This window comes from Carassius gibelio, chromosome A3 (assembly GCF_023724105.1).
Source record: "Carassius gibelio isolate Cgi1373 ecotype wild population from Czech Republic chromosome A3, carGib1.2-hapl.c, whole genome shotgun sequence".
Taxonomy (NCBI): domain Eukaryota; kingdom Metazoa; phylum Chordata; class Actinopteri; order Cypriniformes; family Cyprinidae; genus Carassius; species Carassius gibelio.
Window position 1 is genome coordinate 22322209 of NC_068373.1, and position 16195 is coordinate 22338403.

A 16195-nucleotide genomic window follows, 5' to 3' on the forward strand; every position below is an offset into this window, starting at 1 on the left:
TTCTTCTTCTAAACAAAACTTGTGAATCAAACAAGATTACATGAGAAAAAGCTTTATTTAAAAGTACAAAACAAACACTGCAGACTTTGTACAGGAATAATTTACCACCTCAAATTTAGCCAGAATGAAAAAAAATATATTTCATTTGTACATGATGGTAGTTCATTGAAACGAAAAGAATGTAAATAAAATAATTTAGATGTTGAAAATAAAAGAATAAAATAAATATCAAAGATCAATGTGATACAAGCAGATTAATGATGAGAATCATGTATATGATTAATCAAAGCTTAGCTTTTGCTTCCTTTCTTGGTGTCCGTATTTACAACTGCTTTTATATATAGCACAACAATAAAGCCAAGGAGACATATCAAACAGGCAAATCTGTTCAACGTGGTTGTACACGGAAATAAGATTTTACAAAACAACCACACCCTTTCATACAGTACTTAAATGATGACAAGTTAAAGGCACTATTTTAACCACAAATAACATGATTACTTCCCCCAATACCTTACAGTTTCATATTAGCATTGACAAATATAAAGTAATAATTTGGAGCAGCATACTTTATACGTCATGGAGTTTCTCTAAGATTTTTATAGGCAAGTGTGTTTTAAAGAGCATTGGTTAAAATTCCTATGTGCGTACATGGTAAATAGCTTTTAAGAATTGACTGAGCACATAATATATACTTTGAAAAATAGATATATTCATATGTAAAATATAGAATAATTTATCCCATTCAGCCCAAAAGGCCACATACAGCATACATAGAATAAAAATAAAAAGAGTGAAAAAGTACCCACTTAGTTTAAAGACCATCTTCACCATCTAACCGTGTCGGGAGGAACGTTTACTGCACAAAACTGTTGTAAAATAGGGAAATGTCTACAGGCCTCAGTCACAAGATGACCTGTAATGCCTCGGTCAGTACTGATAACACAAATAACTAAACTAACTGGCCAAAACCACTGGCCTCCCTGTAAAATGACAAAATAGCTCTGTGACGGCATGTTGTGTTCTTATTAGTCTAAATTAGGGCATTACGATCTAGTTACTAGAGGGTTTGTAGCTTGTTTAACTCACAATAAAAATAATAAAAGAACAGAAATGAAGTGAACTTTAAAGAAAGCACACCGATGGGTTATGGCTTTGGTGGCAGCTGAAATGAACGCAAAGCAAAACAGCAATGCCTCAATAGTCCAAGAAATTATAGCTCTTGGTGTCATCAGCATCCGATCACAGCATTTAGAAAAATTGAGAAATACAAATCACCACCAGATGTCAGTGTAAAGCACAGAAAGAGATGGTTTGTCAATTTCTCTCTCGCTCTCTTTAAAAAAAAAATAATAAAGTACAATCTGTCACCATACACTCTAATTTCATAAAGAAGTGACACGTAACACTTTCTATCAAGGGAAGTAAATGCTGATAAATTCTAATATCATGTAATGTATTAGGTCTTGGCCACACCATGACAAATGGACAATTCCTGGGATTTTTTTTTTTTTTTTCACTCCAAGGCTTTTGTTGCCTAAAAGGAAAGTAGAGACAACTATTTAAAAACCCATAAGACCAGAGAAGAGGATCTGGCAACCAGAGCTGTGGTCACATTTAAAAGTACTGCACAAGACACTTTCACAAACAGAGGTTCTGACATGCTTTGAAATGCTAGCTATAGGACCAAAAACAATGGCAAATACATGATGAATACTGAGATTACATGTTCTTAAAATCTGCACTCTTAATATAAATATCCACAATAGCATCTGAACACTACCATTCGCAATAAAACTAATAGTGTGTTAGGTTGTATGAGCTGACATAGAGAAATTAAGAGTGGGAGTTTAAGGCTAAAACATCTTTCTTCTATTGGACATCTGAACTAAAATCAGTTTAATTAACCACTGTGATTAAAAATGAGTAAAAGAATCACACCAATCTGAAGATGTTACATATAAACTATAGAAACAATGGGAAACATTAGATTGGATTATGTTTGGGGATAAAGAGACATAAACACTTGTGGAGACATGAAAATGCTAAGAGCTCAACAGGACCCCAGAGATGTGGGGCAAACAGCACAATACCCCTCTAATGCTTCCTGCAGGCGTGGGAGGGCTCACACGAACAGTCATAGCCACTTAGGTAAGAGACAATCCTGATTTCAGCCATCTTGATTTTTATGACAGATCAGTTTTACCAAATATAAATGTTGTGTTAATGTTTTAGAGATTAACTTTTGAGCTGGTTTCAGGACACCAGGATTCTCCTTACCCAAGAGCATGTGTCGAAATATCAAATATTTGCATTTTATATACATTTTTAATCAGGGTTACCAACACCGGCAGTGGCACCTTTTGTGACTTTGCAGAAGGAATGCTTTCGGAGTGGACGGAATTGTCTGTAAGAAATTGTGAGCTTAATTTTGACGTTATTTTTAAGCTTAAGGCTGTTAACTCAGTTCCGTAATATACAGGTTATAACTGAACTGCATTTGTTTTTTGGCCAAGACAGCTCCTGTCATCATTATATATCCAATATGGATTATCTACCATTTTATGGTGTCGTGTAGAATTAGGTCAGGAAAAACGGAATATCTTTGATAGATGTGCCGCTTGGATGTTATCATCAACACATTACACTTTGAGGATAATTAACATCGTACTAACTAACCTCTCATAAAACAAAACTCCATGAAGTGCCCTTTTCTAGAAACTCAGTTTACAATGTAATTTCAGTCGTGAATATTCACATACGTCAGTCTGCTTTGCAAGTGCTTCATAGTATTATACTGTAATTCAACAGTTAAAATAAGTGCCGTTTTCCCATTTGAGATTCCTATGTTTAAACTGCTGACTAAGAGAGAATCATCTCTTTTCCCATTGGATAATTTGCTGTTTAACAGTAATGTAACGCTTCAGGATAAGGATTTGCTCTTGATGTTGTTAACATCATTCTCAACGTTCTCAGCTTTGGACTGTGTTGGTCACACCTTATACTTTACCAGGATCAGAATCGCTGGTCTTTCACAATGACAGGTATCATTTTATACTAATGTATTATGAGCTTATGCCAACGTATTTCATGACGCAAGATGACATCACAAACTATTTCTGATCTCCTTTTCAAAAGATTGGGCTGGGTAAAAAAAAAAAAAAAAAAGTAGTATGCTTTTGCTCACCAAGGCAAGATGTTTTGATCAAAAATACAGTAAAAACATTAATACTGTGGAATATTATTACAATTGTAAATATATATATTTTTTTATTTAACATGCTTTATTATTCCTGGGATGCAAAGCTGAATTTTCAGCATCATTAAATCAGTTTTTAGTGTCCCACGATCCTTGCCAATATGCAGATTTACCGCTCAACAAACATTTCTGATTATCAATGTTGAAAACAGTTGCTGATTCATATTTTAGAGGAAACCAAGATTTTCAGGATTCTATTGATGTATATTGTCTTTACTGTTACTATGATCTATTTAGTCCTTGATGAATAAAAGTATTAATTTCTTATTTTCTTAAAAAAAAAAAAAAAAACTAGTCTGCCCCCAAACTTGAACGGTAGTGCATGTTTAAACTATAAATATGTATACCGTATTTTTCGGACTATAAGTCGCGACTTATAGTCCAGTGCGACTTATTTATGTTTTTTTTCCTCATCATGACGTATTTTTGGACCAATGCAACTTACACTCAGGTGTGACTTATAGTCTGAAAAATACGGTAATAATTTGTCATGGCCATCATAGCTGTCGAACCAGTGCTGCCATGGCAGGTTAAGTCAAGTACTATCTCACACATTAACAAGTGCTCATCTCTGCTAAATCTCAGCCTGTGGTGAGGTTGAAAGAGTGGTCAGTGTGCCCTGCCGGTGCCGGAGGTTATAGCACAGTGCACAGACAATATAGATGTGTTTTTGTATGTATAGGTGTTTTTTGAGTGTGTAAAAGAGAGAGAAGTGAAAAAATGGATGCAGCCTGTTGTAGTCACGCAGATTAAGGCCGCCACCCTCCTCTCAGTCTGACCACTGAGCTTCCTCTCAGTGTGGGTCGAGCGGCGGCCCGTGAGCCTGTCTAGATTCAGAGCTGGACTGGATCAGAAAGGAGCTAGGCAGGATCAGGACTACGAATGTGCTGAAAAAGGGGCAGAGCTGGGGCTGTGATTGGCAGACTTGACAATAGTGATGACGCTGGTGGTGGCCACCTTACCAGGTGGCCCACGGGTGACAGTCCGGGCAAAGCACTGCAGGGCCTCGTACTTAGCACGAAGTGCGTCCAGCTCCAATCGCATGCTGGCGTTTTCACGAGCCAGTTTGTCCACTTCTTGTTGCAGCTCTGTTTTTTGCCGTTCAAGCTCCTCTTTCTGTGTGACACGCTTGATGCGGCAGCTGGCAGCGTAACCGCGGTTCTTTAGCGTGCGCCGCCTCTGCTTCAGCCGGACCATGTCTTCCTTTGTCAACCCGCGCAGGTGCTGGTTGAGCTCCCGCACCGACATGGCCACCAGCTCGTCATCACTGAGCGCCGGGGCATTCTCACCCACCTCCTTCTTGACCTGAACCACACAACAGAGTTTCAGCAAATTTACCATCATTTTTCACCTTGCAATTCAACAGAGAAACAAAAGGAAGGTTTTAACTAGATAGTAAATATACTGCAGTTCAAAAGTCTTTAATACTTATTAATACTTTTACACATGAAGGAACCATTAATCTGATCAAAAGTGACAGTAAAGGTCACTACAATGTAACAGAAGATTTCTATTTCAAATAAATTATGTTCTTTAGGGCCAAATCATAATCAAGAAAGTTTACACAACAACTGTTTTAACTGAAATGTTTCTCGTGCAGCAAATCAGCATTCTAAAATGATTTCTGAAGGATCACGTGACACTGAAGACTCGAGTAATGATGCTGAAAATTCAGCTTTGATCTCATAAAATAAATTACCATTTAAAATATATTAAAATATATTATTAAAAATTATATTGTCTTTACCATGAAAGTATTTCACAATAATACAGTTTTTACAGTATTGTTTTACAAAAAATAAATGCAGCCTTACAATTAACAATATGCATAAAAATTTTAAAAACAAAATGTATATACTAGTAATATTAGATGTATAATTAAATATACTAGAAGACTAGAAATAATTCAGATTAACTGACTTCTGAAATAATATGGTGCTAAATGTGTGAAATATATAGGGCCATCCATATAACGTGGAAAAGAAACTTTTCTCACAACTTAAGTTTTTTTGATAATAAACATTCCAGAAATTATAGTTCAGATCAGGAGTTCAGCACCAACCTGCCTCAACACACCTGCCTGGAAGTTTCTAGTATGCTCAGTAAGACCTTAATTAGCTAGTTCAGGTGTGTTTTATTAGGGTTAGATCTAAACTCTGCAGGATGCAGCCCTCCGAGGCCCAGGTTTGGGGACCCTGGCTTTAAATAATAGATATAAATCATATCAAATCTATGAATAACATACAAATGTTCTTACCTTTAAAGCTTTGCCCGCTTTAAAATGAGTCGTCATGCCCTGCATACAAGCAGCTAGTCAGAACTCCTCAAAAATCTGTCTAAAGAAAATAACAGAAATGAATTAGCATATACTAAATAAAGGTAATAATAATAAAATTAAACCATTAAGGAACTTTGTGTGTGTGTGTGTGTGTGTGTGTGTGTGTGTGTGTGTGTGTGTGGTTGCACGTGTCATTCTCAGAGACTCGTGTCATGTACATTGCAATAAAACTGCCGAGTTAAAAGAAGTTTAGACAGACAGACAGATAGATAGATAGACAGACAGTTTTCTGTCTGAATGTCATCTCTTTCTGTCTGTGTTTCGGTCTATCGTTTTATTTAACAATTTGTCTGTATATATGTATCCATCCATCCATGAAACTAAAATTATGTATTCTTTTAAATATAAAAAGGTGTTAGAACAGATGGAAACCTTTTTGAATGTAATGTCAAGTTTAGTTACGTTTTAAATGAGTCTGTCCTTGTGTGTGTGTGTGTGTGTGTGTTGCACGTGTCATTCTCAGAGACTCATGTCATGTACATTGCAATAAAACTGCTGAGTTAAATGAAGTTACGTAGAGCGACCAGCAGAAGTCAGCACAACTCTGTACAATAGCAGTGAGACAAGGGATACCCTGTTTACTTGCTGATCTCGCGTTCTCACGGTGGAGCTCACTAGACCGTTACAAGAGTGCAATAATAGAAGCAGGTCAGCTCTCGGCAAGAGGCTTTGTCTGATCTCTCTGCTTAGCCGTTCATGCCAGGCTATTTTAGTCACTGCGTTATTTTTTAAAAAGGCCACTCTTTGCGTTCGAGCTCACAGCCTCGAGAGACCCGCCACCACCAAATATAACCAAAAATACACACCGCGTGAGACACGCGCTCTGCGGGTTCCATTTCAGGAGCGTCAGAACGCGTGAACTCTGTTCAAGATTGCTGCCATGGAGACACGCTGCAAATGGATGTGGGAGTGTATGTCACGTGATCAGAACAATGGTAAACAAGACTCATTCATAAGCTCGCCACACAGGAGGACCACTCTCAAAACTAGCAAAAACTCAAGTAGACCCACTACAGAATTAGAGAACTGTTGAAACAATGAAGGGCGTGAATTAACCAAAATAACAAGTAGGGATGATGTTAAATAAATAAATACATTGTAGTAAAATGTAAAATAAAAATAAAAAACAGCTTAGGCATTGTCATGCAAATATATAGACAGACAGACAGACGGACAGATACATAGATTGTGATCTGTCTTAATGTCATCTCTTTCTGCCTTCGGTCTATCTTTCTATTTAGTGATTTGTCTGTAAATATGTATCCATCTATCCATCAAATTATTATGAATTATTTTAAATGTAAAAAGTGGTAGAACAGATGGAAACCTTTTTGAAGGTAATGTCAAGTTTTAGTTACGTTTTAAATGAGTCTGTCCTTTGCTGTTCAGTAGGCCTAAATGGAACATTCCAGGAGGCTGTCAGTCACATGGGAATAGTTTCCCTTATACAGTCACAGTTCTATTTGTGCCTTTAGACAATGTTCTTTATCAGGTTTAGAACTGTGGCTGAAAGACTGGATCCTGTTACACTAGGCTTTCCTGGCTCGTTTCATGTCCTTATTTAACTGTGCATGTTATATTTAGCACAGAGTGCTGACACAAAACTCCAGTTGCCAGTGACACAATTTTGAGTGGAAATATTATAAGCAACTTATTAAGTGAAGTACTTGTGGAATCATACTTTAAAGCTACTCTTTTAACTGCAACTGTTTCACAAGTATGATTATTCCTTTGGGCTATTACTCTTATTCCAGGATCAAACATACATTCCATTCAGAATGCATTAATTTGAAGCACAGATACCCCATGTTCTAACTTCCGCAGTCGATTTCTCTTGTCCAGGCATCTGGCCTTCAACCCTCTTTATTCCTCAACCATTTTAAGTGATAGCTTTGTAAATTCCGTAAATTCGGAGTCATTCTTTTGATTTGGTAGTAAGCCACACCAGACGTGCATCAGTTGCTGGTTTAAATGTTTCAGTTATGATGGGGAAAAGAGTATAGATTAGGTATGAACTGAGCAACTGAAACCAAATATCACCATGGGGGGAACAAATCACTTAAAGCTTGATTCATACCATCTGGCCCTTGATGTGAGGGCTACATTAAGGGCCTCTCAACTTATTTGGCTATAATCAGACTGGTACCAGGAAAAATGCAATATTGCTTTATGTTTGAAAAAGTGAAATTGCAATGGCACCCTTTGAAATAATGAATTTAATCACAATTATTTGAATATCAAATCTGCACTGCGCCATGCAAAATCATCTAAAACTGTGCAACAAACAAACAAACAATGCAAGTCAGGCTCTGACATGAAGCGTTTTCCAGCAACTTGGCTCAGCATGGCTGATTTTAAAATGGCTGTGACTGGGGAGATCCTGCCTTTCTTTCCAATGAGGACCATGAAATAAAAATAAAAAATGCTTCCCTCCTCTATTCATGGGGCCTTCAGCCTTTCAGGTCTTTCTCACACTCACACAGACACACACACACACTTCCTTGGAATTCCTTCAGCACATGGTCCCCCTTTCCATCTGTGCTGTGAACTGGGGTGAACTGACAGGGGGCCTCTCTTTACTGCTCAGCCCTCACAGAGAGGAAAAGCCCAAATGTCCCAAGGCCAGAGCCGGGGTTTCATAGTTTCCTGAACATAAATTATAGCTGCCTTTGATGCTGAACATTTGATAGTCAATATGAACACTAGTCTTCTTATGGATTCTAAGGGCAGGGAAAAAAAACATGCATTCATGTTACAGCACAAGGCTCTGTGAAGGAAGCACCAAAGAGTGTGTAAGGTGTGGATAATGGAGGGACATTCCACACACACTGACATTAAGAAGGAGCCCCACGTTCCATTCAGAGAACTGCATACTTAATAATACTATGAATAATGACCTTATTACATGACTACAATCATCTAAATATAACCACATTCAATCCATGTTATATTTAGTGTCACTTGTTACAGTGTGCTACCAAAACATGACTTAAATAATAAATGGAAATGGCATATAAATGCATGTGATTAGTTTACAGTCATTGAGATTGTGTACATCAACAGCGAATATCCATCCAACTATTTGCTTATCCAATTTGCTTATCCTATGTTGATATATATAATAATCATTAAAATGTAATTTTATTAATTACGATTTCATTTAATAATGTGCTTAGTTACATATTTGATGTATAATGTATAAATAATTATTTTACAATATTTAAAAATTTAGCACTCATTGCTAAACCAAAAGTTTTGACAATATTAAATAGTGCTACTGTGCAACCTCATGTCACTTATGACTACATTTCACTCTTAAATACTTGTTACAGCAAGTTTACTTTATTACTGCAAGCACAGCATTTTGGTCGAGAAGAGTTGCTTGTTTATGCATCGTTGTGGTAAAGCTACGATTTCATCATCAGATGGATATAAGGGACCAGAACTGGAAGCCCCAACATCCACATCCTTTTCTGAGTCAACAATAACAAAACTGCAGACCTCTCTGAAAGAGGCTGATTAATGTGGTAGAGTTGCCTTTTATTTCACATGAACCATATACTGGTTCATCAAATAATATTGCCGTGCTTACACAACAGCATGCCTGATTTGTGTTGCTGTAATATGTGGGCACATGCAAAACTGAAACTATTCAGTAATCACGAGGTGAAGCCGTTCAGACATGTCAGTGGCATCACATGGATGTTGGTCACGGTATTAAGCCCAATCAACAACCTTTCTGTCACACTTCAAGGGTCAGCCTCTATTGCACATTAGTGTTAATGCCATGATTTGGCAGCTCTAGGTTACAATGGAAATGATTGCATGTGTCAAGGTGCACTTCCAAACATCACAGTCATTTTCCACAAACTACAAACCATGAAGTAAACTACTTTGGCGTCACATAACTTACGTTTCAAGTAATTACTTACATGACATCTGATCCCAATAAACCAAACGAGGCAGATTATTACTAATGTTTGCTAAAGTATTGCATGCTTTGGCTGATACAGGGATGACGTTCTTTCTAGGCTCCCTGAGCAATATGGCTGGGAAACCGCATATTTGAGTCTTGAGATTTTGAACTTTCTCAGAAGCAGCCCGCAAAGGACCTCCCCTCCTATGGAATTTGACGCCAGCGTTGCCATGTTAACACATGTGAGATTCTCTTGTTTTGACCACTTATGAAAGGTAGAGAATTGAGACAAAGCCTTGGGCAAAGCTATACACCACTTCAAAGCCATGTGTGCTTGTGTTCCCATGATAAATGGAGGCCTGGCTTGTCTTTGCTGTTTGTTTTTCCTCTTTCGCTCCACTAGTTAAGCAGCTAGACTACTCCACTTTTGCAGCCAGCTGCTATGTTCCTGCGCGAGCGAGTAGCAGAAGGCTTTGCTCTGAGTCTCTGTTTTTCGCAGGGAAATGGAGAGCTCCGTCTCTTTTGGTCTTAGCCTACTCTTTTCCACAGCGGTGCATTCACAATGATATTATGTAAAGGAAATGGAGAGCATAGCAGAGCCGTGAGTCATGCTGTTTACTGGTAAGAGTGAGGACGATCGGCACAGAATCACACCCTCCCGAACTGACGTTTCCTGGAAAATCCTGTTGTTTCACAGGGGTGGAAGGAAAAGTACGTGGAACCTTGGGAACGGTTAGCGTGGCCACCGGAACTTTCTGCAAATTGGGAGGAGAGGTAGCAAGAGCAAAGCTCCTTTCCAACTGGGGACGCAGGGATTCAAAGGAATGTCAAGTATGTGCTAACCAAATACAAACCCGCCCAGTATGTACGGCAGGGAAGCCAGTGCAACGTGGTTAATAAGGGAAGAACAGCAAGCACATGGAAAACCATGACATGAACAACTTTGTTTTAACTCATCTTAATTCGTATCAGAAGTAAAATCCACCCTCATGCCATCAAAGACCTATGCTTAACTAATGGTCTACAGCAAACAGGACAAACTGAAGGATCACGCTATGAGGCATCAACACATCATATACATATAAACATCATTTTTTTCAAGCTCTTTGGAAATAAGCACCACACAGGTCTTCCACAGACCTGAACACAGTGTGGTGAGGTCAGTTCTGTGACTCCTGTCTGATCCAGAAACTGGTAAACGGCAACAAGAAAACAGCAGGGTGTTTCTTTGTGGTCTACGTAGACACCCTATTAGGGCTGGGCGATATATCTAACGATATGATCATGCGCATCTAATCAGTAAATCTGCTTCCGTGATCACCGCTAAAATCGCCATCACCTGCTTATAATTGGAGTGGCATTTAATAGACAGAGCCGTAGATCGCTGACAAGCTACGCAATATTTACAGTACGTGTACTAACATGTACTTATAGTGTACTTAAAGTGTATTTATCTAAGAAAGTTCTGGTAACACAAGGTAACTACATGGGGAAGGATTAGGTTTAGGGGTGGGTTCAGGGTTAGTACCTAGTTATTACATAGTTATTGTAATTACTATAATAAGTACATAGTATGTACATGAAGAACAGGACTGTAAAATAAAGTGCTACCGCGTTCATTATCGCAGATGAATCGCCTTCGATAATGAACGCGATATTGCGTAGCTTGTCAGCGATCTACGGCTCTGTCTATTAAATGCCACTCCAATTATAAGCAGGTGATGGCGATTTTAGCAGTGATCACGGAAGCAGCTTTACTGATTAGTTGCGCATGATCATATTGTTAGATATATCGCCCAGCCCTACACCCTATAGGCCAATAAAGTTATGCTGGCCCATATCACATACTTCCCAATTTTGGCAATGGTCATATGAAGTTGCTAAAAAGAACATTATTTTGTATATTTGGTGTAATGTGTTTATGAAGTTTAAGGTTAAAAAATACATTATTTTACACATAATGTGCATTATTGATTCTCCTCTATGCCCCGCTTTTTTTGTTTTAACAAAGCTCATCGTTCTGAAAAGCGAGGTGTGCTCTGATTGGCCACCTATCCAGTGTTTTGTGATTGGCTGAATTTCTCAAGCGTGTGACGGAAATGTTAAACCACTTAACATACTGTGATGCCATGTCCCAGTGCAGCGAGACAAAAACAATAAAACCCATTATAAACCAGGTATTTGTTGCATCCGGTGGGGACATAATTACTGATTATAATGACTTATACTGTCTTTTTACACAATGCATTTCGCGCCGCGTAAACATAAAACCATGTCTGCATTTGTGATCGGAGAAATGACAAACAACAAGCACTACCCTACACAGCTCAAAACTCACATTTGAAGCATCAGTGGCAAATTCTTTAAATATGAAAACGTACTTATAGACTGAGTCAGAAGCACCAGACTGTCCTTGCAAAGTTGAAATTGCCCCACTTTATAGAAACAGACACCGGCATTGTACGCTACTCTCACAGGAAACAGTCCTCATCCTTCATAAAATGCGCTGCACATAAAATGGGCCGGCATTATGCAAATCTTCCAACATAGTGACGTAGACATGGTTTGAATGAGCAGTTTTAGGAGGACGTGGTTGACTTAACTTTTATAGAGAAAATCTCTATGGGTTGGAGACTTTAGTCTTTGCCACTTTAAAGATCTTCCTCATGCACCATGAGCTTGTGACACTCCAAAGAGAAAGCAAAATCGCATCATATGACCCCCTTTAACTGCATATTAAATATTTCAACTTGAATTCATGATGACTGGGGATAATGCCAAAGCATAGGTTAAAACGTGGTGCTCAGAGAGAAAGCAATGGTTGCGCTTGATGTGAGAATTGGGTTTGGAGTTTCCCTGTGTTTCATTTTGAGTCATTAACTCACCAAGTACCGCCGTCTCATTCACTTTTAAAACCCACTGTCCTAACCACAACAGATACTGTAAGAGTTCCTGTTCTCCAAATGCACCATCTAAACCACAGGATTTATTTCTCCAGTGATTTTGGACGACACTATCTTTAGAAGTGAGATACCTGATGCTACAACAATAATCATGAACTAAAATTGACATCATGTGATTAACACAATACTGATGGTAAACTGTTTGCTCAGAGCATCGCTTAGTGACAAGACACGAGTGCCGGCCTCCTTCTAGTGATCCCACGTGTGTGTCTCATGACAGTACAGTGTGTGCAGTTCGCTTCCCCTGGGTTTCTAAATGCAAGATTGTGGGAGGCCATCGCCACAGATACCTCAGCTACTCTGAGTCAGACTGCCTCTCAGACGAGGTCACAAAGCCCTGCATACACTGTATGAATAAGGAGACATGACATGGTTGCCCTCCTCCATGATTTTCCATATCAATCAAGATGGGACAAAAGTCACCACAGAACACAATAATTGCTCTATTATCTGTTCCATCTTCCGCAATATGCTCTTAAATCAATGGAAACACAAACATAATCTGACCCCAGCAGCTATTTCAAAGTAATGACAGGCACTCAGTGCAGTTTCCCCTTGCTCTGCTCTCAGGACTCTTCCTGGGCAATGGCTGGTGCTGATCTAGCAGCCCTCAACAACTGATCTTCTGCTGACTCTGGAAAAACAAAGCTAAAGATTGGAACACAGCAGCCCCTCACAAGTGGATGGTGTCCTTTTTATATTCTCCAGGGTGTGAAATCAACACCAGTCACCAGCCAAATGTGGATACTGTTTTAAACAGGGGTGGATATTTTTGCTAATCTACCAGTTGCTGTGGCGGCCGACGTGTAGAACGTCTCCGAATGCTGTTACATAAAAAACAATGATGCACACATTCGATTTTATTTTGAGGAACAGATGAAAGGCATGCTTTCAATGTGCATGCCTGACTTGCTGTTCGTCATGCATGCTGTGTGAGGGCTTTCCATTTACCACACATGAATTTCCTTACCTTACAACTGAAAGTTTTGCCTTACATATAACAATTTTAAATGTATTGTAAGAGCTGCTTCAGTTGCAGTTCACTATAAATTTATAGTGTGGTAAATATAAAATATAAATTAATCATAACAATCTGTATAGCACACTATCATTGTGCCACAACTTATATAATACTTATATTATATAAAACTATATAATTAATCGGAACTGCTCGATTGTTTATAAAATGTACTGTCATGTAGCTCTAAACTCCTAAAAATTGACAATTAGGTATCAACATGATGAAACTCGGTAAAGATGTTTTGAAATAATGTGAATTATGAAAAGCACTTTTAATACATGTACTTGACAATCACTTCTATCAATGTACATTCATAGCTCTCGGGGAATTCCAAATATTTGTGGCTGTACAAAGTTCTACACAAAGCTAAAGCAACATAACAACTGTGGGGTTAAAGTTGAATTATATTTAAATAAAATAAAAAAAAAACGTGTGAATGTAAAGTTAATAACAGAGACCCTTACTAGTGTGATAATGTGAATATATTTTTGGTCCACTTAAAATGTCTTTGCATATTTATTTAATAACAAATATATAGTAATTTTATTTAGTCAATGATTCACAGTGACTAATAGGTAAAAAAGTTTGCTTCCCACCCTGATTGTACTTATTGTGACATTTCATACCAACATATGCTCTGTCTGACCATTGAACATGCATTCACCTAATTACAATGATCGGACTTTACTTTAACCACATTAATTTGATTCAGAACTGCTATTTTATCGTCCATTGTGGAAATGAATCACATTATCCAGTTATGACTCATTTTTCCTGTGAGGGCGTTGCTCTAGTGCTAACCTGCCAGAATAGAGTGGACGCAATCATTTTTAATGTCTTCATAGATTTTTCCAATCACCTACACATCACAAACTCATATACATTCCATTCCATATGTGCTCTTTACACAAACTTGTGAGTATATTAAATCACTAGCTTTTTATCACGTCCTAAATAGTGTCCTAGGTTTTAGTAGACATGTTTAAGGTGCCACATGCTCCTTTATTATGATAGATAATATTTTAAACTATCACTTGTTTTTGCACTGCGCAACGATAACATAACATAATGGCATTTTATAGAAGACACAGTGCAATCTTTACGCTTAAATGTAATACTCATCACGCAGTCCGCGAAAATCTGACATAACGTCACCCTATTCTTGAACCCTCGTGTTGATTAAAGAGCGCGAGAAAACCGAATCTTTCCGCGTGACGGGTGATTATTCTGGATCGATATAACAGTCATTCCGACAATTCAAAACGTGCCCTTTGTCCCAGAATGCCAAAATCCCCACCACGTGTTATTTCCTAGTGTAGTAACATTAATTATTTTGAAACATGCCCGCTGTAAACAGTTTCACACAGAAAAAAAAGTTGGAATCGTATCGCCAAAAAGTTACAAGACGCCGTTGTTTACTTTGTTAAAGATGCGATACGATAGATTTAGCATTCCGTTTAAGATACAAGTGAAACAAACTTCCAATGTACGCAACATTATAAAGTGCCAGTGAAAGTAGTATGCTTATACAAGTGATAGTTTTTGTTTTAGTTAAAAAAAAAAAAAAAGAGCAAAAAAATCCCAAAAAGTATTTGTAGGCTAAATTCCAAGTTGCAACCTTTAACACGTGTCCATTCCAGACCGATACATTTTTGTTTTTATACTCAAATATTTCACCCATTAAATATATACTTATGTTTCATCTTTATAATAAATGCAATTCCTCTCGGAACTTTATCATTTTAGAGAACAATATATAACGCTACGCATCAATCGACTACACAAATATTACGGATAGGCTGAATTCTTATCCGTCATCATGAGAACATCAGCAATTTCGAGAGGAATTTCAAAACATCTCCCAGAAAAGCTCGCACACTGTACCTTATGAACGCGGAATCTCTGAGAAGTGTCCTGGAATCAACAGGTCGAGCCCTGTCTCGCGTCCTGCAACCGAAGCGAAATGTTTCCCTGAACTAAATTAACTACAAAACAACAACAATGTATCAACATTCCACTCTGTGCTTCCGCAAGCACTGACGTCAGCGACTCCTCGTGACCGCCCCCTCCATTCATGAAAATAACTTTATGCTGACGTCAGTCAGGCGGGAAACCAGGGGAGGCCAGAAATAGACGCAACTGAATACTTTGGGAGGTTTGTTGTGTTTATCGCTAAAATCGAGCATTTATGGTTCAAATTATGTGTACATAAAGCGAAAAGTTATTTTAGCAATTGGTGGAATGATATTGAGGTAGACATTGACAAAAGGTCGAATTTGTTAGTCAGAGTCCTAAATATATCTGTGGTATGACATGACTGTTATTAGAACTCATAACGTTACTCCCATTTAAATATTTTTTTTTTTTATACTATTTATTATTTTTTGTCTACATGTTTTACCAAATAAAAAGGACAGTACTTTTAGGGTTCATCCAACTATTTGATGTGAGCATAAGTATTGGAACAGTTGAATTTAAGACAGATGTAAAAGATTAAAAGCTAATATTTAGTTGCAGATCCCTTGCATGCAATCAAAGCAGTGATGCAACCCACATACATCACCAGACTCTTGGTCTAATGCTTTGAAATTTTCTCCAGCCTTTAATGCAGCCAATTTCAACTGTTGCTTGTTTTAGGGAGTTACTGTCTTTATTCTCCGCTTCATCTGGTGAAATTAATGTTCAATCAGATTTAAAT

General features: G+C 38.0%; 1 protein-coding gene across 2 annotated transcripts; it reads right to left on the reverse strand.

Moving 5' to 3' along the window:
* Positions 1-36: 36 nt before the first annotated feature.
* On the reverse strand, positions 37-15529 carry LOC127952198 (transcription factor MafK). 2 transcript variants are annotated; one of them, XM_052550616.1, is made up of 3 exons: positions 15382-15529; positions 5517-5591; positions 37-4564 (listed from the first exon to the last, which is right to left on the reverse strand). In XM_052550616.1, exons 2-3 carry the CDS (start codon positions 5559-5561, stop codon positions 4136-4138), a joined length of 474 nt encoding a protein of 157 aa, XP_052406576.1. In that variant the 5' UTR covers positions 5562-5591; positions 15382-15529; the 3' UTR covers positions 37-4135. The 2 variants fall into 2 exon arrangements, with proteins under 2 accessions (XP_052406576.1, XP_052406568.1); XM_052550608.1 differs by having other exon boundaries at positions 5517-5595.
* Positions 15530-16195: the final 666 nt, after the last annotated feature.